This window comes from Dictyostelium discoideum (assembly GCF_000004695.1).
Source record: "Dictyostelium discoideum AX4 chromosome 3 chromosome, whole genome shotgun sequence".
Classification (NCBI taxonomy): Eukaryota; Evosea; class Eumycetozoa; order Dictyosteliales; family Dictyosteliaceae; genus Dictyostelium; species Dictyostelium discoideum.
The window spans coordinates 5,893,568-5,918,481 of NC_007089.4; the positions used below are offsets into that span (position 1 = coordinate 5,893,568).

General features: G+C 23.2%; 13 protein-coding genes and 3 non-coding genes across 16 annotated transcripts; 7 read left to right on the forward strand and 9 right to left on the reverse strand.

Moving 5' to 3' along the window:
• Positions 1–11: 11 nt before the first annotated feature.
• Positions 12–515, forward strand: DDB_G0282533 (hypothetical protein; the record flags this gene model as incomplete). The annotated part of the gene is made up of 1 exon (XM_635015.1): positions 12–515. One exon carries the CDS (start codon positions 12–14, stop codon positions 513–515), a length of 504 nt encoding a protein of 167 aa, XP_640107.1.
• Positions 516–808: 293 nt separating this feature from the next.
• DDB_G0282535 (hypothetical protein) lies at positions 809–2,656 on the reverse strand (the record flags this gene model as incomplete). The annotated part of the gene is made up of 2 exons (XM_635016.1): positions 809–1,154; positions 1,275–2,656. 2 exons carry the CDS (start codon positions 2,654–2,656, stop codon positions 809–811), a joined length of 1,728 nt encoding a protein of 575 aa, XP_640108.1.
• A 1,129-nt stretch (positions 2,657–3,785) lies between these two features.
• rabS (Rab GTPase) lies at positions 3,786–4,451 on the reverse strand (the record flags this gene model as incomplete). Its single annotated transcript, XM_635017.1, has 1 exon — positions 3,786–4,451. The coding sequence occupies one exon, from the start codon at positions 4,449–4,451 to the stop codon at positions 3,786–3,788; it is 666 nt and encodes a 221-aa protein (XP_640109.1).
• A 438-nt stretch (positions 4,452–4,889) lies between these two features.
• Positions 4,890–4,970, forward strand: tRNA-Ser-GCU-3. Its single transcript has one exon. It is a non-coding gene; the product is annotated as a tRNA-Ser (tRNA).
• Positions 4,971–6,064: 1,094 nt separating this feature from the next.
• Positions 6,065–7,690, reverse strand: nagB (glycoside hydrolase family 20 protein; the record flags this gene model as incomplete). Its single annotated transcript, XM_635018.1, has 1 exon — positions 6,065–7,690. The coding sequence occupies one exon, from the start codon at positions 7,688–7,690 to the stop codon at positions 6,065–6,067; it is 1,626 nt and encodes a 541-aa protein (XP_640110.1).
• Positions 7,691–8,659: 969 nt separating this feature from the next.
• Positions 8,660–9,139, reverse strand: DDB_G0282541 (hypothetical protein; the record flags this gene model as incomplete). Its single annotated transcript, XM_635019.1, has 1 exon — positions 8,660–9,139. One exon carries the CDS (start codon positions 9,137–9,139, stop codon positions 8,660–8,662), a length of 480 nt encoding a protein of 159 aa, XP_640111.1.
• A 164-nt stretch (positions 9,140–9,303) lies between these two features.
• On the forward strand, positions 9,304–9,384 carry tRNA-Ser-GCU-4. Its single transcript has one exon. It is a non-coding gene; the product is annotated as a tRNA-Ser (tRNA).
• Positions 9,385–11,853: 2,469 nt separating this feature from the next.
• On the reverse strand, positions 11,854–12,978 carry DDB_G0282543 (hypothetical protein; the record flags this gene model as incomplete). Its single annotated transcript, XM_635020.1, has 1 exon — positions 11,854–12,978. The coding sequence occupies one exon, from the start codon at positions 12,976–12,978 to the stop codon at positions 11,854–11,856; it is 1,125 nt and encodes a 374-aa protein (XP_640112.1).
• Positions 12,979–13,335: 357 nt separating this feature from the next.
• Positions 13,336–13,416, forward strand: tRNA-Ser-GCU-5. Its single transcript has one exon. It is a non-coding gene; the product is annotated as a tRNA-Ser (tRNA).
• A 241-nt stretch (positions 13,417–13,657) lies between these two features.
• On the forward strand, positions 13,658–13,958 carry DDB_G0282545 (hypothetical protein; the record flags this gene model as incomplete). Its single annotated transcript, XM_635021.1, has 2 exons — positions 13,658–13,685; positions 13,741–13,958. The coding sequence occupies 2 exons, from the start codon at positions 13,658–13,660 to the stop codon at positions 13,956–13,958; spliced, it is 246 nt and encodes an 81-aa protein (XP_640113.1).
• A 95-nt stretch (positions 13,959–14,053) lies between these two features.
• Positions 14,054–14,389, forward strand: DDB_G0282775 (hypothetical protein; the record flags this gene model as incomplete). Its single annotated transcript, XM_635022.1, has 1 exon — positions 14,054–14,389. One exon carries the CDS (start codon positions 14,054–14,056, stop codon positions 14,387–14,389), a length of 336 nt encoding a protein of 111 aa, XP_640114.1.
• Positions 14,390–14,794: 405 nt separating this feature from the next.
• On the forward strand, positions 14,795–16,896 carry DDB_G0282777 (hypothetical protein; the record flags this gene model as incomplete). Its single annotated transcript, XM_635023.1, has 3 exons — positions 14,795–15,196; positions 15,253–16,141; positions 16,244–16,896. The coding sequence occupies 3 exons, from the start codon at positions 14,795–14,797 to the stop codon at positions 16,894–16,896; spliced, it is 1,944 nt and encodes a 647-aa protein (XP_640115.1).
• Positions 16,897–17,507: 611 nt separating this feature from the next.
• Positions 17,508–20,372, reverse strand: DDB_G0282779 (hypothetical protein; the record flags this gene model as incomplete). Its single annotated transcript, XM_635024.1, has 3 exons — positions 17,508–17,982; positions 18,045–18,603; positions 18,980–20,372. The coding sequence occupies 3 exons, from the start codon at positions 20,370–20,372 to the stop codon at positions 17,508–17,510; spliced, it is 2,427 nt and encodes an 808-aa protein (XP_640116.1).
• Positions 20,373–20,515: 143 nt separating this feature from the next.
• On the reverse strand, positions 20,516–22,510 carry DDB_G0282781 (hypothetical protein; the record flags this gene model as incomplete). Its single annotated transcript, XM_635025.1, has 1 exon — positions 20,516–22,510. One exon carries the CDS (start codon positions 22,508–22,510, stop codon positions 20,516–20,518), a length of 1,995 nt encoding a protein of 664 aa, XP_640117.1.
• Positions 22,511–22,764: 254 nt separating this feature from the next.
• Positions 22,765–23,337, reverse strand: DDB_G0282547 (hypothetical protein; the record flags this gene model as incomplete). Its single annotated transcript, XM_635026.1, has 1 exon — positions 22,765–23,337. One exon carries the CDS (start codon positions 23,335–23,337, stop codon positions 22,765–22,767), a length of 573 nt encoding a protein of 190 aa, XP_640118.1.
• A 240-nt stretch (positions 23,338–23,577) lies between these two features.
• DDB_G0282549 (hypothetical protein) lies at positions 23,578–24,684 on the reverse strand (the record flags this gene model as incomplete). Its single annotated transcript, XM_635027.1, has 3 exons — positions 23,578–23,628; positions 23,691–23,723; positions 23,824–24,684. 3 exons carry the CDS (start codon positions 24,682–24,684, stop codon positions 23,578–23,580), a joined length of 945 nt encoding a protein of 314 aa, XP_640119.1.
• Between the last annotated feature and the right edge of the window lie 230 nt (positions 24,685–24,914).

The window sequence follows — 24,914 nt, forward strand, 5'->3', positions numbered from 1 at the left end:
AAAAAAAAAAAATGAATACCAACATAATTGAAGATAGAACCAAAATGGAATTTTCTTATATTTGTAATAATAATAAAAGTCCTCTTGTCCTTTTTCCTGGTATTTTTTCAAGTTTTGGAATTAATGAGAATAAAGAATTTTATTATAATTATTTAGACTATAAATTAAATAATAATACAAAAAATGATAAAAATTATACACAAATTAATAAAATAAATAATAAAAATAAAAATAAATTAAATATATTAAAAATTAATAATAATAACAATAATAATAATAATAATAATAATAATAATAATAATAATAATAATAATAATAATAATAATAATAATAATAATAATAATATTATAATAAAAAATAAAAAAGAAATTTTAATAAATAATACAAATTTAGTTAATTTATGCAATAATTATTCAAATTGTTGTGATGAAAATAAAAATATAAATAATATAAATAATGAACAAGTTTGCTTTTCAATTGATCAAGAAACTGATATTCAAATGATAATAGATTAAAAATTAAAAAAAAAAAAAAAAAAAAAAAAAAACTATTTAAATAAAAATAAAAATAAAAAAATACCTTATTTATGGTATAAACCTTTGTACATTTTGTAAAATTAAAATTAAAATTAATTTATTATTATTGCTATAATAAATAATTTTTTATTTTTTATTTATTTTTTTATTTGTTTATTTTTTTTAAATAAAAAAATTATTATTTTGTTGTATTTTAAAATCACTTATTATTATTGCTATAATGAGAATTTTTTTTTTTTTTCTTTTTTTTTTTTTTTTTTTTGGAAAACAGTTTATAAATCTGATAAAAAACTAACTGAATAAGGATCAACAGAAGTGTCTGAAATTGACCAATAGCCAGTGCTGTCAAATGATGAGTATCCATTTTCAAATAAAATTGGATAATGTGATAGTGTCATACCAGCAATATGACCCCAATTAGAATCTTTACTCTTAAAACAAATTAAGTCCCAATGATCTTCAATAAATTTAAAAATATCTTTTAGTAATTTAAAAAACCTTTTACCATCTGCAACTTTTTTATTCTCGAAATGAATATAATCTTTACCTGGAAAATTTTCTTCAATATATTCAGCAGACTTATTTAATGAATATAAAGTTAAATATAGAATGTGTACCCTATAAATAAATATTAAAAAAAATAAAATTAAAAAATAAAATTAAAACCTAGAAACAATTTTTTTTTTTTTTTTTTTTTTTTTTTTTTTTTTTTTTTTTTTTCACAAAAGAAATATTTACCAAAATGGTTTTTCATTTATAAATGAAGGTGGTATACCATTTCTACAAACAATACAAACAGGTAATTTACATTCATAATTAAATTTACTATTTTTACATTTATCATTTAAAATTGGTAGTGGAGGTAGTTCTTCTTTTGAATCTGAAAAATCATCATAATAATTATGACTAAAAGTAATTTTCATTGGTTGATGGTTATTATTACTATTATTATTGTTATTATTATTATTTTTATTATTGTTATTATTTGGATTGTTTGACGAACCCAATGATCTCTTATATGCTTTTTGTATTTCTAATTCTTTACGGTATTGAATTGAATCATTTTGATTTGTTAAATTAGGTTCAATATTATCATTGGAATTATTATTATTATTATTATTTGAATTATTATTATTATTATTTGGATTATTATTATTATTGTTTGAATTATTATTTGAATTATTATAATTATTTTTATTTTTATTTTTATTTTTATTTTTATTATTGGAATTATTATTATTATTGTTGTTGGAATCATTATTGTTGTTGTTGTTGGAATCATTATTATTGTTGTTGGGATCATTATTGTTGTTGTTGGAATCATTATTGTTGTTGTTGGAATCATTATTGTTGTTGGTATTATTTACATTTTTATTTGATGGCGAATAAGGTGTAGGAGTAGGAGTTCTTTTTTTGTATGATCTATGAACAGTTGGTTCTTGGCGTTGATTTATTTCCCCCGACTGTTGATTCAAACGTGGTGATTGGTTATTTGTTAAAGTTTGGCGTGGCGATTGATTTGGTGATGGGAGTGGTGAGTTTAATAAAAGTGGTGATGGAGTTGGTAAAGGTGATTGGAATGGAGTTGATAATGGTGATTGATAAGGTGATGGTTGTTTCTGTTGTGGTATTAAAAATGGTAAATTAATATTATTATTATTATTATTACTATTATTATTATTATTATTATTATTATTATTATTATTATTATTATTATTATTATTATTATTATTATTATTATTATTATTATTATTATTATTATTATTATTATTATTATTAAAATTATTATTAAAATTATTATTAATATTATTTTTATTATTATTATTATTATTATTACTATTATTATTATTATTATTATTATTATTATTATTATTATTATTATTATTATTATTATTATTATTATTATTATTATTATTATTATTATTTTTATTATTATTTTTATTATTTGGTAATAATGGTGGTGATTGTGGAGGTGATATTAAAATTGGTGATGTTTGTGGTGAAATGTTTTTTGTTATAACTCTGAAATGATTTGCCCATAATTTTGGAGATTCATTTGATATTGATAAGAGATTATTTTTATTATTATTATTATTGATAGAGCCATTATTTTGTTTCATATTTTATTTTTATTATTAAATAATTTTTATTTCTTTTCTTTTTTTTTTTTTTTTCAATTGGATCTAATAATGCTATTTTTTTTTTTTTGAAAATCCAATCTTTGTTTTTTAATTTAAAAAAAAAAAAAAAAAAAAAAAGAAAAAAAAAAAGAAAAAAAAAATTTTTAAAACCAATCCTTTATTGTATTCTTATTGTGATTATCGATTTTTTTTAATGGCAATTTGATGGGAGTCTGTGGGTTTATTTTTTTTTTTTCTTTTTTTATAAAGAATATGATTTTGAAAAAAAAAAAAAAAAAAACACTGCCCACTATATATTATGAACGAATCAATCACTTGGGTAAAAAAAAAAAAAAAAAAAAAAAAAAAAAAAAAAAAAAAAAAAATCATATCTTTTTTTTTTTTTTTTATATTTTTTTTTTTTTTTTGAAATTAAAAAAACCGTGTGATGGTCAAACATTGAGCGCAATGAAAAAAAAAAACCATAAAAAATAAATCAGATGGATGTGTTTTTTATTATTTTTTTTTATTTTTTTTTCTTTATTTTTTTTATTTTTTTTTTTCTTTTCTTTTTTTTTCCTTTTCTTTTTTTTTTCTTCTATTTTTTTTTCCTTTTTTTTCTTTTTTTTTTTTTTTTTTTTTTTTTTTTATTTAATCAATTCCTAAATCATTATTACTTTTTATTTTTTTTTTTTTTTTTAGTTTTAGGTTAAAATTGTTTTTTTTATTTTTTTTTTTTTTATTTTTTTTAGGTTGTGAAGGGTGGTTAGATTTTTTTTATTTTTTTTTTTTATATTTTATTTTTTTATTATTTGCTGATTGTATAGTTTTGTTCATTTTGGAGAGGCCGAGGGTTTTTTTAAAACAATTTGATTGGTTTAAAATTTTTGTGAAATTTTTTTTTTTTTAATTTTTTTTTTTAAACGAATTTTTAAATTCTTTTTTTATTTTTTTTTAAATAATTAGGAAAAATTGTTTTGTTTATAAGAAAAATCTTAGATTAAATTTTGGTATGTTTAACCTGAGTGGATAATAATTTGTTTAATATGTTTGTGAAAAAAAAAAAAAAAAAAAAAAAAAAAAAAATACATTTTTAAGATATTATTTTTTTTATTTGAAAAATTAATTATTAATTTATTATACAATTATTAATAGAATCACCACCACTATCAACATTTTTAATTTTTTTTATTTCAGAAATTTTAGGTGGAGGATAAGTATCCATAATTAATTGAGATAATTTTTGAAATATTAAATCAACATTTATATTTTCTTTTACAGAAACATTATGAATGGATGGTATTGATAAAGAGTCACAAAATTCTTGAGGCTTTTTTAAATCAACAATAGTAGTAATCTTTGAATCATCTATAAGATCACATTTATTTCCTACAATAAATAGTATTGGTTCAGGTGATGGATAAAGATTTGAAGTTTGATATGAATTTTTAATTTTTGAAATCCAATTTGATAGGTTATTAAATGATTCTAAATTTGTAACATCATACATTATTATAAAACCATGTTGATGTTTTAAATAGTTTTCATAAAATAATTCTTTAAATTTGCACCCACCATTTCCATCAAATATCATTAATTTCACTTTGACAATTTCGTTTGTTGATTGATTTTTCAATTCAATAATTTTATTTTTAATTTCAATTCCATGCCAAAGTTGTATTCCATTTTCTACAAACATACCATCACAATATCTACTCAATAAAAAAGATTTTCCACATTGATTATCTCCTACCAAAACAATATTTAATCGGTAATCATGATCCATTTTAGCCATATATTTTATTTTTTAAAAAAAAAAATAAAAAAAAAAAATTAAAAAACTTTTTTTTTTTTTTTTTTTTTTTTTTTTTGAAATAAATTAAAAGAAAATTTTAAAAGAAAAAAATTAGAAAATCTTGGTATAACTATTTTTATTAATTTAAATTAAATTTTTTTTAAAAAAAAAAATATCAACTTGCCATTTTTTTTTTTTCTTTAAAAAGGATGATTTTTTATTTTTTTATCCAATTCACATTTTCATTTTTTTTTTTTTAAAAGCCCAAAAAAATAAAATGGCTTTTTTTTTTCTTAAAAACCCAAAACAGTTCAATATGAAATATTAAAAAAATACCAGTATTACCCATTTGGTTTTCGATGACTTTTTTTTTTTTATTAACATCACTCAGTTTTCGATGACACCTTAGCAAAGTGTATTAACCATTTGTTTTTCGATGACACCTTAGCAAAGTGGTTAATGCGGCGCCCTGCTAAGGCGTTCTCTTCGGAGGCGCAGGTTCGAACCCTGCAGGTGTCGATATTAAAGTAAAAATATCTTAGATCAGTTGTTCGATTCCGGATAAATTGAATTACATACAACCAATATTAACAAAAAACCAACCCTCTCAAACATTAAACACAAATAATATTTCACTACCACCAACACTCAAAGAAATCTACTCGACAATACTAAACAATCACCAATGCAAATCAAAAGACTATATTGGCAAGAAATATTCAGATCTACTTCTTACTTCGCACCAACAATCAATACAACTATTATGGAAATACACATACGACCAACTTTTTGTCAAAATTCAAAAACTAAAAGATCCAAAAGGCCGAGATACAATGCAAAGATTCCATGCTAGATGTCTTCCGATTAATCATCTACACAACAAAGTTTGCCCCATTTGCAACAATGAAATGAATAATGATCCCTATGGTCATTTGTTTTTCAATTGTCAGCACACAATCAACTTCATAAACCACGACAAATTAAAATATTTTATATATAAAAATTGCAATGGAAACAAAAACTGGTCACTAACAAAAAAGAATGGAGCATAAACACTAATGAACCAATTCCAACAATTACACCACCAATTAATTATTAATTACCTAATCTAAAATAACATACTATTTTAAATTCACAAAAACTAAAAAACCTAAAATAAATAAATAAAAATAACATACTAATTGTATACTACAATAGTTTATTTATATCAAAAAAAAAAAAAAAAAAAAAAAAAAACTATAAAATTTCTCATCAAAAGACACACTCTCCTTCCACCAATTCATCTAAATCAATTACAATTTTATTTGGTTTATTTTATTTTAAATACACATATTTAAAACTGAATATCTAAAAAAAAAAAATAATAATAACAACTACACTTTTTTTTAACTAGACTTAATTTTAAAATTAAAATCCTTTATTTGATAATTCAAATTAAAATAAAGATTACATAGCATTTTAAAACTATTAATTATTGTTTATTTCCTTTAATTTTGGATAGACACTGATTAATTAAAAAAAAAAAAACAAAAAAACACTAACCAAAGACACAATGAGATTCCTTAAAGTTTTATAATATTTTTATTTTATTTATAAAGTTTACAAAAGAATTTTTATTTTTTTTTTAAAATTAATTTAATTTCATCTTTTGATAATTGATAAACTGGTTTAAAAGAAAAAGATAAATCATCAGGTAATGAGCAAAAATCAGGGAATAATGGACCAGAGGAAATACCACGACGAGACATATCACAAGAGAATTGGCCAATACGAGGGAGAGCAAGAGTGATATTATTAATTTCAGTAGCAGACCATAATCTTTCAGAGATACCAATAGCTCTTGGCCAAACTCTGGCATCCCAATTGACGGTACTAACTTGTTCACCAAACATAGTAGCTTCACCACCTAAAATATTTTCAGCATTTGAAGTAATATTTAATCTTGGATCTGATGCATAGAAATCTTCCCAAGTATCTTGCCATTCATAATGATAATGATTTCCAGTTGGTGATTGTCTATCTAAATAGAAAAAGAACGATGTTATAGTTTTATAACCAGCGGCTAGTACATCTCTTAGATCATTAATATTTGTCCAAGTTTGAACCAAAGTAGTTTCTTTATCAAATTTAACACCATGTTGAAGTACATCATTCCAGGCGATTTTAGTACGATTAATTGATTTCAAAATTACATCTAATTGATCTTCAAAATATTGAAAAGCATCAGAAGTATTATAGTTATTAGTTTTCATCCATTTTTGAATTGAAGTATCATTGGCCCAACAATCAATTACCAATTCATCACCACCAGTATGGAAATAACTATCTTGGAATAGAGGTGCAATCTCTGAGAAAAAGTTTTCAAGAAAACTATAAGTGTATGGATTTGAACAATCTAATGGAATTGAACTTTGTGGATAGCCTGGACAATTGGATAACAGCTCTGGATAGCCTACACCCCATGATGCAGAATGGCCTGGAACATCAAATTCAGGAATCACACGAATTCCATAGGTTTTAGCATAGGCAACCACCTCTAAAATATCATCATGTGTAATAATTGCACCAGGTCCAAGTAATGCTTCAGTTAACTTTGGATAGGTTTTCGATTCCACTGGGAATGCAACAGTATCTATTAAATGCCAATGCATAGTATTGAATTTATTATAACCCATCGAGTCAATAATATGAAGTACCATATTCTTTGGAAGGAAATGACGGGCATTATCAACCAACAATCCTCTCCATTGATAGGTTGGATAGTCTACAACTTCAGCACATGTCAATGAGTAACTATTTTCTACAACATCATAAACTACCATTTGTTTGAATGTTTCTAAACCTCTCATTGCACCATAGATTGTATTGGCTTTTATTTGATAAGTGTCTTGATTCACTAATAAAAAGTAACTTTCATCAATACCCAATTCAAGTGTTTCATCATCACTTGCAATAATTAATGATAACTCGATATTTGAAGAGCTATCTTTTAAAACATTATTTGAAACAAATGGGAAAAATAAACTCTGATATCTTGAAATTGAAATACTTAATATTGTTGATTCAATATTACTTTTAATTGATATTGATCCTACTGATAATGGAATATTACAACCAATCATTGTAACTTCTTGTGGATATGGTACTACATTTAATGGTTGTTCATTTGATGATTGTGATAAAACTTTAATTATTACAATTGAAAATATTAAAAAAATTGTTAAAAATTTATTTATCATTTTTACTTTTCTTTTATTTAAAGTAAAATTGAATTGTTTTTTTAAAAATAAAAAAAAAAAAAAAATAAAAATAAAAAAAATAAAAATTAAAAAAATTAATTAAAAAAAAAAAAAATGATTTGGTTAAATTGAATTTTCAATCAAAAATTCTTTGAAAAAAAAAAAAAAAAAAAAATTAAAATGGAAATTTCTTTATTTTAATAATTTTTTAGATTTATTCTTTCTTAAGATAGAAAAAAAAAAAATCTAACAAAACTTTAAATGTTATATTTTATTTTTTATGGAAACAGAAATGTTGTGTTGTGAAAATTTTTATATCATAATTAGAAATTTGGATATTACTGAAATAAATAAATGATTTTTTTGGGATTAATTGTATAAAATTTTTTTTTTTTTTTTTGATTTTTTTAGGTAGTGTTTTTTTTTTTTTCTTCTATTTTTATATCTTCTCATGATTGGATTTATTCCTTCTTATAAATGGTTCAGTAAATCCGGAAGGAAATAATCTTGATTGGGCAAAAATCAGGTGCTTTAAAATTTTCATAAAAGACACCTTTGCAAAGTGTATCACCCAAAAATTTTTCAATGACACCTTAACAAAGTGTATCACACAAATAATTTGTGTGTACAACTTATTAAAGTATATTTCGATTACACCTTTACAAACTGTAATACCCAAAAAATTTTCTGCGACAACATTTTTTTTGAATAGAATAACGCAATTTTTAGTTACTTCTTCTTGAGATATGACTCATTTTATTAATTTTATTATTAGATATTACAGGTGCCTTTTAAGGTTGTATGGTTTTTTTTTTTTTTTTTTTTTTTTTTTTTTTTTTTTAAAGTTGGGGGGTGTAGAGTGTGTTTAGTGACGTAATATATTTGTTGAGGGTTGATGGTAGTGCTACTGTGTGTAGTGGTGAGTTCCAGTGTTTGCTAAATCTTTCGAGTTGTAGGGAGATGATGTTTTTAAATTATTTTATTTGTTCTTTGTTGGTTGCTTTTTTTTCTTGTCTGATTAGTTTCTATATGTTGTTTTTTGTTCTTTCCCAGGCTGCTGTTTGAGTTTTCTTTAGTTGTTTTCTTAAGTTTTTGAGTGTTGTGGATTTTCTTGTTTCTTCTTCTCCAGATGTTTTCGCAAATAATGGCTATGGCGTTGGCTGTTAATGGAATGTCTAGTCTGTTGAAGATTTCTATTCCCCAATTGATTCTGGATCCTCCAGATTTTTCTTGAATGTAGTTGATGCACTCTTGAGTTTCTTTAATGTGTGATTTGCATTTGAAGAAGATGTGTTCTGAGGTTTCCTGTTCGTTACACCAGATGCAAGGGGCGTTGTGGATCTTTGGAAGAGCTTTAAGAGCTAATCTCCAGAGGAGGTCTCTTCCTTTCAAGTTGACTATTTTCCTGATTTCTAGAAAAGGGAGAGTTGTTTTTTTAATTTCTTTCATGATTTGGGTCTGACCCGGAGTTGGGTTGAAAGAATCGTAATTTGGATATTGGTTTTCATGAGATCATTGTATATTGTTTTGAGGTTGGGGAGAACTTCGTAATGGGGTTTGAACCATGATTCTGCGAGAACATAGGGAAGTGTATAACCTCAATATTTTTCCATGACACCTTAGCAAAGTGGTTAATGCGGCGCCCTGCTAAGGCGTTCTCTTCGGAGGCGCAGGTTCGAACCCTGCAGGTGTCGAAATTTTTTATTCAATCAAACCTGAATAACAGGTTCGATTCATTCATAGGTAAAAAAAAAAAAAAGGTTCGATTCATTCTAGTATTAAAAATAATTAATAAACTCTTAACCAAATCTATTATTAATAGTTTTTAATAATAAAACGAAAAAAAAAAAAATTATATCTTTTATATAAATAAATTAAAAAAAAAAAAAAAAAAAAAAAAAAAAAAAAAAAAAAAAAAAAACAATTAAAATATATAAGTTAAATTAATATATGATTGTGGTGTTGAAATGAGACATTTAATGTAAAACAACACTTTTATTTAATTTATCTCCCACACCACACATTATTAATAATTTTTTTTTTTTTTTTTTTGTCAAACACAAAACGCATTAAAAACTATAATAATATTTTAATTTTATTTTAATAATAATTTAATTATATTTTCCCATTTGTTTTTGTATTTGATAGACAAAAACTTAATAGTAAAATTTTTCCTATGGGTTTTTGATAAGAAATATAATTTTTCATTTCATTTTTAAATCTTAAAATATAAAATATCTTATCTAGTAGAAAAGATTAAAAATTAAAATACTAAAAAATAATAATAGTAAAAATAATAGTTATAATAGTACTCTATTATCTTCAACAAATAAAGATAATGAAGTTTGTACAACTACCAATTCAATAACAACTTTAGATGATAAAGCTTTTTATTTTAATAATTGCAATAGAAAGGCTGAAATATGTGTATTATTAAAACATCAATAACCACAGATGGTATATTAAATATTAGAGGAGAAGTTTTATTACCAAAATTTAAAAAAAAAAAATAAAAATAAAAAAAAAAAAGAAAAAAGAAATAGAAAAACAAAAATTTATAAATTAAAATTATTACTTCCGTAATATTTATTTCATTTTTTTTATTTATTTATTTAATAATTTTTTTTTTTTTTTTTTATTTTATTTTATTTAATTTTTTTTTTTCGATTTGAGTAGGATTTATAAATAATTTGAATGTTGATGGATGATTTGTGGGGAGATAATAGTATAGAAAAAACAATCAAATATTTTTATTAGATTTATCTAATAGTTTCCAATTTAGAAATTTGTAATTGTTCTTGGATTCAACTCCATAAAAAAAAAAAAAAAAAAAAAAAAAAAAAAAAAAAAAAAAAAAAAAAAAAAAAAATGAAATTTGTTTTTTTGAATTATTATTTTTTTTTAAATTCCTAAAATTGAGACTCTCCAGTTACTCACCTCGATCCAAATATGAACACTTTTGTTGTTTGTTTAAAACAAAACACACTTAAAAAAAAAAAAAAAAAAAAGGAAAAACAAAAAAAAAAAAAAAAAAAATAATTTTTAAAACAATTAGAAACCAAATTAAACAACGACACCTTAGCAAAGTGTATTACCAATTGGTATTCAATGACACCTTAACAAAGTGTATCACCCATTTGGTTTTGGATGACACCTTAGCAAAGTGTATTACCCATTTGGTTTTCGATGACACTTTTTTTTTGATTGGAATAACGCAATTTTTAGTTGCTTCTTCTTGAGATAGATCTCATTTTATTTTTAGATAGGTTTCAGGTGCCTTTGAAGGTGGTAGAGTATTTTTTTTTTTTTTTTTTTTTTTTTTTTTTTTTTTAAAATTTAAATTTAAATTTTGTGTTGAGGGATGTGATGTATTTGTTGAGGTTGGATGGAAGTGTTATGTGTATTGGAGAGTTCCATTGTTTACTGAATTTTTGGAGATGTTTGGAGATGATGGATTTGAATTTCTTGATCTGTTCTTCGCTTTGTGCTTTTCTTTCTTGTCTGGTTAATTTGTAAATTGTGTTTTTGGTTCTTTCCCAGCTGCTGTTAGTGTTTTTTTAGTTCGTGGATTAATAACTCCTTCTTTAAATTTTTGAGAGTGATTCCTTCATAAACTTTTTTGTTTTTTCTTTTCCAAATGTTTTCGCATATTATTGCTATGGCATTGGCAGTTAGTGTAATATCGAGTTTGTTGAACACTTCTAATCCCAGAAGTGATTTTGGAGCTTCCACTTTTATCTTGGATGTGATCTATACCATCTTGAGAGTTGCTGAGGTGTGATTTGCATTTGAAGAATATGTGTTCAGAGGTTTCAGGCTCGAGGCACCATACTTTGAAAAGTTACCTCCCCAGATTCGATGATAGTATAGTAATCCCTCATTGCGGAGTTTTTAGTTGCGATACTTATTGGTCCGGTTATACATTGTTTTTTTTTTAATTGAGTTTTATCCACAATTTCGCTTATTTTTTGTAGGCATTTGTGTTGCTTAATATTTGTGGTGTTGTTTGTGATTTTCATTTTATTTTCTTTCTATTTTTTTTATTTTTCTTTAAAAAGTTAAAAATCTGGAAATTTTCTGATTAACTTGGGTTCCCAAGATTTTTTTTTTTTTTTTTTTTTTTTTTTTTTTTTTTTTTTTTTTTTTTTTTTTTTTTTTTTTTTTTATTTATAGAAAGTACTGAGTGAATTATTGTATTTTTTGAGATGTTTCGGAAGTTCTATTGCGTGAAGAGGTGAGTTCCATTGTCTGCTAAATTGTAATAGCTTTAGCGAGATTAGTGAGTCTAATTTATTTTGTTCTTCTGGCCGTTGCTTTGATTTGATTCTTAATGTTTTGTTTATAACCGCTTGTGTCCTGTCCCATGCAGCTCTTTGTGTTTTAATCAGTTCACGTATGACTTGTTGTCTGTGAATTATTATTTCTTTTTCATCGTGAATGAGTTTATTTCTTTTGTGCCAGATTCTTTCGAATATAATAGCTATTAAATTGGCTACTAGTGCGATTTGTAGATGGTTTAAAATCTTCACATTCCAGGTGTGAGTGGTGTGTCCACACTTAGTTAGGGTGTAGTTGAATATTTCTTGTGTGTTTTTGATGTGGGCTTTGCAGTTGAAGAATATATGTTCTGAAGTCTCATCTTCCCCACACTGTTGGCATGGCATGTTGTATATTTTTGGTAATGCTTTCAGTGTGTATCTCCATAATAGATCTCTACCTTTCATGTTTATTATTTTTTTGATTTCTTTAAATGGAAGGTGTTTGCTATTAATTTTGGTCATTATTTCTTTTTGGCCAGGAGTTGGTATGAATTTGTTGTGTTCTGGAGATTGAGTTGTCATCATATCCTCGTATATTTTTTTTAATTTTGGGAGGTGTTCGTAGTGTGTTTGTTTATTTTGTGGAGTTTTTAATTGGGTCCATGCTTGCTTGCATTGCCAGTGTAGTTGTAGTTGTAGTTGATTTTGTTTTGTTGTTGTTTTGTTGTTGTTGTTGTTTCTGAGTTCCTCTTCCCACAGTTTTATATATGAACTAGGAGTGTTACTTACTCTTTGGTGGAGGTATCTTTCGAATAACCATGCTTTCTGTGCTAGTTCTCTTGTCTTCAGGTTCCATAAGTTTAGGCCACCATTGATATAGTTGTTTTGTCTTCTTTGTAGTGAAAGAGAGTTTTTAGATTTTGTGTTGAAAACGAATTTTACGATGTTATTTTCAATACTATTGTGTTGTGATGTGGTGTTGATGTAAGTGTGGAACGTTAACTGAGATAGTGCATATGTTTTTGCCATTATGAGTCTGCCCATATAGGTTGATGAAGTTGAGTTCCATGTTACTAGTTTAGCTCTGATGTTGTCTGAGATTGTATTGATTTTGGATTTGATACCCTTATTGTTGAAGTCAAATCCGAGGTACCGTTCGTTTGATTTTATGACGGTGTATAGCGTTCTGGTGTTCCATTTGAAAGTGATACACGAGCATTTGGTTTGGTTTATTTTTGCGCTGGTTGCTTGGCAAAACTTCTTGATCCATTCATTCATGAGGAAATGGTCCATAAAGTTGTATGCTATTGTTGCTGTGTCATCGGCGAACTGTAATATGTCATCGATGACAGCTTAAAAAAGTGTATTATTCATTTGGTTTCCGATGACACCTTAGCAAAGTGGTTAATGCGGCGCCCTGCTAAGGCGTTCTCTTCGGAGGCGCAGGTTCGAACCCTGCAGGTGTCGATCTTTTAGTAAGTTATATATTAGATCAGATGTTCGATTCTGCGTAAATTAAATCAGGTTACACAAAATTATTAGTTCCATAGTAATAATTTTAATTGTTCCATTATTTTCTAATACTACTGGCAATTGGAAACTTGGTACCATTGCTTGTAGTAGTTTTATTGATAGGTTTTGTAGTAGTAGTAGTAGTAGTAGTAGTTTTGTTTAGGTTGTTGATTGTTGTATTGCTTGTTGGTAATTGATGTGTGGTTGTTGTTGGTGTGGTTGTTGTTTGTGTGGTTGTTATTGGTGTGGTTGTTATTGGTGTGGTTGTTGATGCATTAGTTGTTGGTGGAGTTGATGGTATTGATTTAGTCTTTAAGGATTACAATCTTCCACCAATTCCTATCAGTGTCATCCCAAGAAACTATTTCGAAACTGTCAAAGAATGGCTCGATTCATTCAATATTAAATTTTATCAATCTGAACGTAATTACAATTGGAAGAGAATTATGGATACAATCAAAAGTGATGTAAAGAAATTCCATGACGATGGTGTTTAGTCTTTCCTGGAATTTAGAAGAAGAGGAAGAAGATAGTGGCGATGATGATTATCATTCCAATAGTGACCAATCTGAATCTAGTGATTATCTCTTCAATGTCTTCAGGTTCTGATGATGATGATGAAGATTCTTCCCAAGGTGAAAATTGGGAAGATTTAGAACAAAAAGCTGAAAGAGATGATAAAATGAAAACTTTCGATGTAACAAATAAAAGAAAAAGAGATGAAAAATCTGTTAGTAGTAGCAATAGACCATCCTCTTCAAAATCAGGTAGTAGTAGTAGTAGTAGTGGTGGTGGTGGTGGTGGTGGTGGTGGTGGTGGTGGTGGTGGTGGTGGTGGTGGTGGTTCAATTAGATCAAAATCTTCATCTTCATCTTCAAAAGGTTCATCATCCTCTTCCTCAAAATCATCTTCATCAAAAAGAAAATAGAAATAATAAAAAATAAAAAAATTATTATTAAATTATTATGATTTATAAATTTCTACTTTATTTGGAAATTGCAAATTTTATTATTATTATTATTTTTTTTTTAAAATGTAATTACTTGTTTTACATTTTTTTGTTTTCTATATTTGGCGCGCCATAAATTTTTTTTTTTTTTTTTTTTTTTTTTGTAAAACCCAAATAAGTTCAAAAGATCCTTAAACTTTTATTATTATTATATTTTATTTTTTTTTTTTTTTTTTTTTTTTTTTAATTACTAACCTTAATTATAAAAAAAAATTATTAGAATTATTATAATTTTTTTTTTTTTTTTAAAAACAAACATAAAGTTTTAAAAAAAATAAAAACTACCAATAAATTTAAATATCAAAAAAAACCTTTTAATAAAAAATGGACATTTCAGGATTTTTGAAAGAAAATAAAGAAAGTTTAAAGGATTTAAAAGAAGATGATATTAATGAAATATTAGAAGATTATGAAATTGATAATATTAATGATCCAAAACAAAAAATAAGATTTTTCAAACAAGTGGAAAATACAAGAAAAAGGTTAAAAATTGAAGAAAAAAATAGAATGTTGGAAGAAGATATAAATAGAATGTATGAAGAAGAAAAAAATAGAATGTTGGAAGAAGAAAAAAAAGAATTTTTAATAAAAGTGGAAGAAGAAAAAAAAGAATTTTTAACAAAAGTTGAAGAAGAGAAACAAAAATTAAAGACAGAAGTGGAGGATCTTAAATCAATCATTTTAACTTCTTCAACTAAAAATGTAAATATTCAATTCGAGACTGTTGTTAAATTTAAATTAATTCTAATTAAAAATTATTAAAAAAATTTATTAAAATCTAGGGTGATTTAAAAGGAACAACTTCATATTCTGAATTGTTTAAAATCAAGAATTCCCTAAAGTTGATAGAAGAAAACTGTGAGTTCAAAGATTGGAACATACCAAGTGGTATAGAATTAAAGAAACATGTCATCAATTTAGATGATTGCAACCAAGAATCTACCATGCAATCGAAATTGGATGAATATTTTAAAGATTTTAATAAAAAAAGGAAATTAATTATTACAAATGGAACGAAAATAAAGATTAATAGTATAATAAGCAATAGGTATTGTGATTACTTTATTAATCAAAAAGGATTTCCATTTGAACCCTATTGGATGCACATGGTTGGTGATATAAAGAAAGGTTCAATATCAAGTGATACAAACCTGGATCAAGTTCTTAAATATATTGATATAATCGTTGAAAAGTCAAATCATCATGTTTTAAACCGTCCAATGTTTGGTTTCTTAATGAATAAAACAAAAATAAAATTTGTAAAGTATGATATTGAAAACAATAAATATTATATTACAATCGACTATGATTTAAGAATTGGGTTTCAATACCTTTCAAATATAATGATTTACCTCGAACAATTTATTAGAAACATTCCAAATAGCTTACAAACTATATTGAAAAACCATACAAATGATTCTGTCGAATTTTATTATGGCGCAACATCTTCAGTTTTCATTGTAAATAAGGAGTTTGTTTATAAATGGTTTAATTATCCTTATTTTTTTCAAACCGAAGTTAAATATTTAACTTTTATTGATGGTATTGAAGGTACTCCATCAATAAAACAACAAAACCAAACTGAAAACTGGATTCAAATATCACCTAGAGGCCAATTGATTAAGAACTTAGAAGGCAAACCCATTGATATTTCCTTTTATACTAAGGTATGTAAATTTAATTTACAGTCAATAATTTATAATTATATTTTCTTTTTAAACACTTATTTATAATCTTTTTTTCAATTAATATATATATATTAAATTAAAATAGTCTGTCGAAATACTCAAAAACATACATCAAGAGAGGTTATACATAGAGATATTAGATTATCAAATCTTTTAATGGATTCTGGTGGCGATCCTCTTTTGGTAGATTTTGGTTTTGCAAATTTCACTGAAAATGAAGAATTCTACCAAGGAACAATGAATACTGCTTCAAATAGGATCTATAATATTTTAATAAATAATAGAACCAATCATGCATTTTCTGTAGTTGAATCTGATGATTTAGAGTCATTAGTAAAGGTTTATATTATGGAGAATGAACAAGCTGTTAAAAGAACTATCAAATCAATACCAAATTCGGAAATTGGATTGTTTCGCACAATGTGGGAATTTTTTAATACAGAATGCTTCCCCCAATACTCCACACTTTTCCAGCAAGCCCAAAATATAAACTATGAAGAATTGAAAAATGAATTTATTAAAATTGATAAAATAAAAAATACAACCACAACTTCAAATAATAACCAAAATCATACAAATATACACAAAAATACCATTGCAAATACAACTTCATACACTAATACCCTTGAAACCTCAACTACTAACCCAAATACAAATACAACTACATCTGATACAAATACAAGTACAACTTCAACCACTAATACAAATACAACTACATCTAATACCATTACGGCTTAAAGTGTAAATAATATGGTGCCATTGTTAGATACCACACTTCATGGGCTATGAACCAATAACCAATAATGTCACTGTCCCATTAATAGCGGGTAATACATTATTTAAAAATTGATTTAATTAGTCAAATTCTACCTAAAACTTTCAAATTCCTAGAGCAAAAACAATAGAATAAAAAAATAAAAAATAACTTCAAATATTACTATTTCTCTAAATTCTCAATTTTAACTTTTTTTTTTTTTTTTTTTTTTTTTTTTTTTTTTTTTAATAAACTAATTTTATTATTAAATTTAGTAAATATGTAAAAATATTACAAAAGTACTATTATGATTTATTTAATTAAATATTTTTTATATTATTACATATAAATTTTATATATAATATATATTATTATTAAAATAGAGATATACTATATTATTATATATTAGTTTTGTTATTATTATTATATTATTATTATTATTATATTATTATTATTACTATTATTATTATTGCTATTATTATTATTATATTATTATTTTTTATTATTATTTATTATTATTAATTATTAATTATTAATTTATTTTCTATTGACTGCACCTTGAGCAACTGTACCAAAAACACCAAGCTTTTAATGGTCATTTGAAAGTTTGGAATATGAAAGCTGATGGAAAAGTAACTAGTGAAGCTAAACCAGAGAAATAAGTTACCAATACAAATGCATGCACATTTGGACACACCTTTCTCACTGCGATATAAGAGATTGCACCAAAGAATGCACCTATAATACCTATAAAAATATATAATAATTTATGTGGATCACTTTCAGCATGACTTGCACTTGAACCATCATTATGATCATCGTGGAAAAGGAATGATGGTTTTGAAATAACTGTAATACCACATAATGATAAGAATGCACATATTGCTTGAACTGGTCCCCATTTCTCTTTTAATAGTACCGCAGCTAATGCAGCGGTCATAACTGGATTAGTGAATGAAATGATTACAGCTTCTGATAATGGTAAAACTGTGATGGTATAGAAATAAGTGCATAAACCAATAGTACCTGAAAGACCACGTAATGATAAGAATAAACGCTTTTCTTTTGGACTAATGGATTAATTTTCAATGGAAATAAAATTAAAAGACAACCTATAAAACAATAAAATGACCGAAAGAAAGTAATCTCTAATGATGATAATTCTTTTGAAAGTTGTTTAACTGCTAATGCCATAACTGAAAAAAGACCAGCACTAAGTACCAATAAAATAATACCTTGAAATTTAGACCAAATCTCATCCCATTTTTGTAAATATTTATTTCTTTGAACAACTTTAACATTACCATCATCTGTAATTTCTTCATCATCATTATTATTATTTTCACCACCAGGAGTAGTGGTTAAATTGGAATCAACCTTATTCATTGGAATATTATCGCTATCGTCATCCTCTTCATTATTTGCAGCTTCAATATCACGTGGCGATGGTGGCTTTTCAGATGGTGAAACCTGAAGTACCATATGATCTTCAGAGGCAACACTATATAATAATGGATTAACAAATAATTGACTTAATTTTAAACCAGCACTCTTATTTAAATTTGTTGTTGATGATTTTAAACCTTTATTTTCTGGAATTGAATTTGTTGATGTTTTTAATACATTGTTTGGTACTGCATTTGATGATTTATTTAAATCAATTTTATTATTTTGTAATGATTCAAGTTGTTCTTTATTTTTTTTTAATAATGATTTTGTATCTTCAATATCATCGAATTGGTTAAAACAAAAAAAATTTTAAAAATTTAGAAAAAAAAAAATAAAAAATAAAAGCCAAATAATGAAAATTTAATTTAAAAAAACTATTTTTCTTGTTCACCAATGAAGGAGATCAATTTTTTATTTACAATTTTTTTTTTTTAAATTTTTTCTAAACTTTTGATTTATTTGGTGAAGGTGGAGCCAAATCTTTTAAAGATTCAAATTTATCTTTATTTGCTTGATAAACCACTTGAGATTGATTTGAATATTTAAAAAATTGTCTAAAACCTACATCAAGTCTATCATCATTTGAGAGATAATTAAATAACTCTAAATGATCATTACTTAAGGAATCTAATAATAAAATTTTAACCAAATCTGACTTTGTGAAAATTGGATTCAAGAGACGATGTTCAATTTTTGCACTATGATTTTTTAAACTTGATTTCTTTGATAAAAGAAAAGGATACTTTTGATCTAAATATTTGATGATATCTAATCTACCAAACTTTGATAATAAACTTAAAAAAGTTAAAAGGAATTGAATTTTTGAATTTGGAAACTCTTGAGGTGGTATCAATCGATATTTAATCATTTCTTTTGGACCAAATTGATTGTACTTGATCAATTGTAAATCTTTTTTTGAGGGTTTTGATTTTTTCATTTCTTGTTTTAATTTTTCTTTTTTTTCAATTTCTTCTTGTTTATTTTTCTCTTTTTCTTGGATTTTTCTTTCTTTTTCAAATTCTTTTCTTTGTTTTTCAATATGTTTTTCTTTTTCAATTCTTTTCTTTTCAATATCTTTTTCTAATTTTAATTTTTTCTTTTCTTTTCTATCATCTTTTTTTGTTCTACCTCTTTTAAAATCTATAACCTTATATGGTTTTAGTGTATTATTATGATTATCATCATCATCATCGTCATCATCATCATCATCTTTGTTGTCGTTGTCATCATTATCATTTTTTTCATTAATACCATAAGGATTAGTTTTATAAGTTTCTGATATTAATTCTTTTTTAAAATATTCATCAATTGTTCCAATGATTTTTTCATTTTCATCAAGATTACCATCATTATTATTATTATTACAATTAGTTGACAATTTACTCAGTGGTGGTTCAATAGTTATATCACTTGTCAGCTTCACTTCTTTATCTAATGTAGGATTATAACTATCATCCATTTCAATATCTTTAATCTCTGATTTATTTTGAATAGAATTTTCTAAAGATTTTGAAGTAGTTGTTGTAGTTGTAATTGAAGTTGAAGCTAAAGTTGTAGTTGAGGTTGTTAAATTTGATTGATTTTGAATTTTACTATCTACTTTTGGTACTATTAATTTTTGTTGTTGCTGTTGTTGTTGTTGTTCTATTTGTGGTAAAATCTTTTCAAATGTATGAATTTCTCTGAATACTGAAAAATAACGTTCCATAAATTTATTTATAAAATCTAAATCACCTCTTTGAATAACTTCATAAAGTAATCTACCACAATGTTTAAATACTAAATCATCGTTATTATTATTACTATTTTTATTATTTGAGTTATTATTATTATTATTATTACCATCTAAATTATTATTATCTAAATTATTAAAATAATTTGTTAAAATTTCAATATTAAATAATTGATCACTTCTACCAGTTAAATATAATAAAGCTTTTAAAGTTGGAAAAGTTAATTTACAACGTTTTGAAATGATATCATTATTTCTAGTTGAAAATATCCAATCCATTAATTCGATTTGATTTAAAGTGAATGATTCTATCTCTTCAGGATTTGAATGATTTGTAAAGATATTATATTCGAAATTAGTATTATCAATTATAAATTTAATATTTGAAATATCATATCTACTCCAATGTTTACTTGAATTCTCTAAGAATTGGTATCACTATTAATATTACCACACCAACAATCAATAACATATTTATCAAATTCATAAATTTCAGGTTTTGAAACTATATATCTTGCAGTATTTAATACTTTTTCATTTACTAATAATATTTCTTTACTTTGGTCATTATTAATTTTATTTCTATTAATTGTTGGTGATAAAATTGTTGATTGATTATTATTATTATTATTATTATTATTATTATTATTTAATTGATTATTATTTGAATAATTATTACTATTATTATTATTTGAATTATTATTACTATTATTATTATTTGAATTATTATTATTATTTAAATTATTATTATTATTATTGCCAATACCACTACCACCACTAAAATGAATTTTAATTGTTGGAAATTTTAATTTACCATTTAAATTATTAATACCGACACCATGATAATAATTATCATTTGTTATAATATTACCATTATAATCTAAATTATTATTATTATTTTCATTTTCATATTGAGATAATAATATTCTATTTTCAAATTCTTGTAATAATTCAACTCTTCCATAACGATATAAAGTAATGATTGAACATAATTGTTTATTTTTTATATTATTCAATATGAAATTTAAAATCTTTAAAGAGTAAACATATCTAAATATATTGAAATTAAATTTACTAAAATTCTTTACCGGTAAAACTAATAAATCATTACCATATTGATTAAATACAAATTCTACCAATTCTAAATCATCTGTAGTCAACAATAAATTAAAAATAAATAATGGTGAACATTTATTTTCATAAACAATCGCTTGGTCTTTACTATCTTTAATTAAATCAATTATAAATTGTTTTTGTTTAATTTTATCATTTTTACAATATTGAAATAAGAAACTACTATTATTTGAATTATTTGAATTATTATTTTTATCATCTTGTTGTTCTTGTTGTTCTTGTTCTAATTGTATTAAATAAATATCAGAAATTTTATTCTCTAATATAAATCTATTATTATCCATACCACTAAAATCATTTTTACTAAACCATTTTCTTAATAATCTATATTCACCATATCTAAATGCATCAATTTCAGAATTTTTAAAACAATAACAAAAATTAAAATCTAAATTATTGTTATTGTTTTCAGAATTTAAAAAATTTTCTCTATCAAAATTCATAAAATATTTTTGACTTTTTTGATTTAAAATTGAATAATACATTAATAATAATCTATTTATAATTTCTTTAATTTCTTTATTTTCATTACCTGCAATCAATGACTCAATTTTTTTACTTTTAATATCTTTTGATAATTTATTTGAAATTTCAATTAATTCTAAATTTGAAATTGAATAAAATTCATTATTAAAATTATTTTTAGAATCTTCTTTTTGTTGTTGTTGTTGTTGTTGTTGTTGTTGTTGTTGTTGTTGTTGTTGTTGTTGTTGTTGTTGTAATTTTGAAGATTTTGAAAATTGTTGTTGTTGAGATTGTTGTTGTTGTTTAATAGTTTTTAAAATTTTATATAAATTTAAATTATTTATTAATTTACAAGATTCAATTAATGATTTAATTTTAAAATTATTTTCAAATGGACATAATCTAAATAAATTAATTAAATATAATGGTTGATCTTGTGGTACTTGAAAATTTAATTCTGATATTAAATAATTTAAAACTTTAAATCTTTTTTCAACTAAATTACTTGGTGTATTAAATATTAATTTCCAAATTTGAATTAAACATTCACTTGGTCCATTTATAATTAATGTTGAATAATTATTAAAAAAATATTTAATAACTTTAAAATGATTATATTTAATTGATTGAATTAATGTACCTGCATTTGGTATAAATTTATTTGAATTATTATTATTATTATTATTATTATTATTATTATTATTATTATTATTATTATTATTATTATTATTATTATTATTATTATTATTATTATTATTATTGAAAATTTCATTAAAATCATCTTCAATTAAAACTCTTAAAACAGCATACAACCACATGATATTAAATCAATAATTCTATCTTTTAAATTAAACATTCTACACCAATTATATTTATATAAATTTCTATAAAAATTTAAATCATCTTTTATAAATGAAAAAAGTGGTAAAATTGTTGATCTAGTTGTTAAAATACCATCAATTTCACAATTTACTCTTGGAAATATTAAATATTGATTTTTTGACTTTTTTTTTTTTTTTTTTTTTTTTTTATAAAAATTAGTAATCCACCCCATGTTTTTTTTTTTTGGGTTTTAAAAAGTATCAAAAAAAAAGTTTATAATAATACATACAACTTTATCAATTAATAATTGTTTATGATTATTTTTAATCATCCAATTAATTTCAATTGCTTCATAATAATTTTTAGTTTTTTTAAAAAGTAAATTACTATCTCTATTTAATAATGGTGAAAATGTATTTGATAAAGTATCTAAAAAAGATAAAATCCATCTAAAAAGATATTTATTTTTAATTACTCTCCAAAAGAGTAATTCGAAATTTTCGATATTATCTTTAACCATTAAATTATTTGAACCGATTAAAGGTAAATTTTTATGATTATTATTTAAACTATTTTTAATTTCTTGGTTTAATAATTTACCACTATTATCAATATTACTAATTTCTTTTTTCCCCATTTCCATATAATATTGTTGTCTAATTTGTGAAATTATTTCAGATTTTTTTAAAGCTGGTGAAAAAATTCTACATGATTGTGCAATATGATATAATTCATGAAATCCTAATTTTTCAATATTTTCTAAATTAATTTCTTTTATGATATCATTTTTTATATTGTTTTGATTTTGATTTTCACCATTCATTGTTGAAAATATTTGTGTTATTTTTAAAACTAACAAAAAAATAAAAAATAAAAAAAAAGTTTAAAAAAAAAGTAAAAAATGAAAATAAAAAAAAAAATTAAAAAATGAAAAAAAAAAAAATGAAAATAATGCAAAGTGATGGAATTTAATTTAAAAAAAAAAAAAAAAAATATTTTTTTAAAAATAATTTAATTTTATTTATTTTTAATCATATGAGTTTAGTATAGATAAATAGAACACTCAAAAATATACAAAATTATATAAAAAATAAAAAAAATGAATGTAATCATTCTATTTTAAGAAAAAAAAAAAAAAAAAAAAAAAAAAAAAAAAAAAAAAAAAAAAAAAAAAACCATATATACAGATAAAATTAATTCACTTTTTACCTTTTTTTTACTTTTTTAATATTTATTTATACCTTTTTTATTTTTTATTTTTATTATTGAATAAAAAAGGAAAATTAATTGAAAATAAACCAGAAGTTACAATTGCAGCAGTTTCCATACGTAAAATTGTATTTCCTAATTTTGAAATATAAAAATTACTATCATTTCTTTTATCTATAGTTTGTTGTAATTGATTAATTTCATTATTTGTAAAACCTCCTTCAGGTCCAATTAAAATTAATGTATCTCTAACATTATTATTATTATTTTCTTTAATTTCATTAAAAATTAATGGTAATGGTTTACCATTTGGATCAAATAAAAAAATATGAGAATATTTTGATTGTTTTATAGTATCAATATTAAATTTATCTTTTAAAAATTGTTTATATGGTTGTGGTGGTATTATATTCATTAAATGGTTATTTTTTGATTGTTTTGATGATTCAATGATAATACGTTCAAATCTATCAAGTTTATTTGAAGTTAATGATCCTGACGATGGTGATGATTTTGAATATTCACTCTCTAAAAGGAATAAATTCTTTACACCAATTTCTGTTAGTTTCTCTATCATCCATTCAGCTCTCTGTATTTTTGGTAATGATGTTGCCAAATCAATATTAATATTAATATCAATATTATTATTATCATTATTATTATTCATATTTATAATTTCATCAATATCTTCTTTATTATTATTACTATTTTCATTAATTATTGAATTTTTATTATCTTTTTTTAAAGCTTTATTACTATCTAATTGTAATTTTATTTTAGTTTCATTTTTACCAATATCTATAATTGTTGCTTGACAGTTTTGACCATTTGAATCAAATACTTCAATAACATTGCCAACTTTTAATCTTAGACTCTTTTTTAAATGACTATGTTGTTGACCACTTAATAAAAGTGATCCGCCATTAACAAATGGAATATTATTAATAAAAAATCGTCTCATTCCAATAGAAATTAAAAAAAAAAAAAAATGAAAAAAAAAAAAAAAACGGAAATTGGTGCAAAGTTAAAAAAAATAAAGAAATTATATTAATCAAATTATAAACGGACGTTACATTAATACAGATATAAATTATTCAAATTCAGGTTTATTATTTATTAAAACCAAACCAGCAATATTTATTATTTTTATAAAAATTTATAAATCAATTGAATATTTTTTTTTTTTTAGGA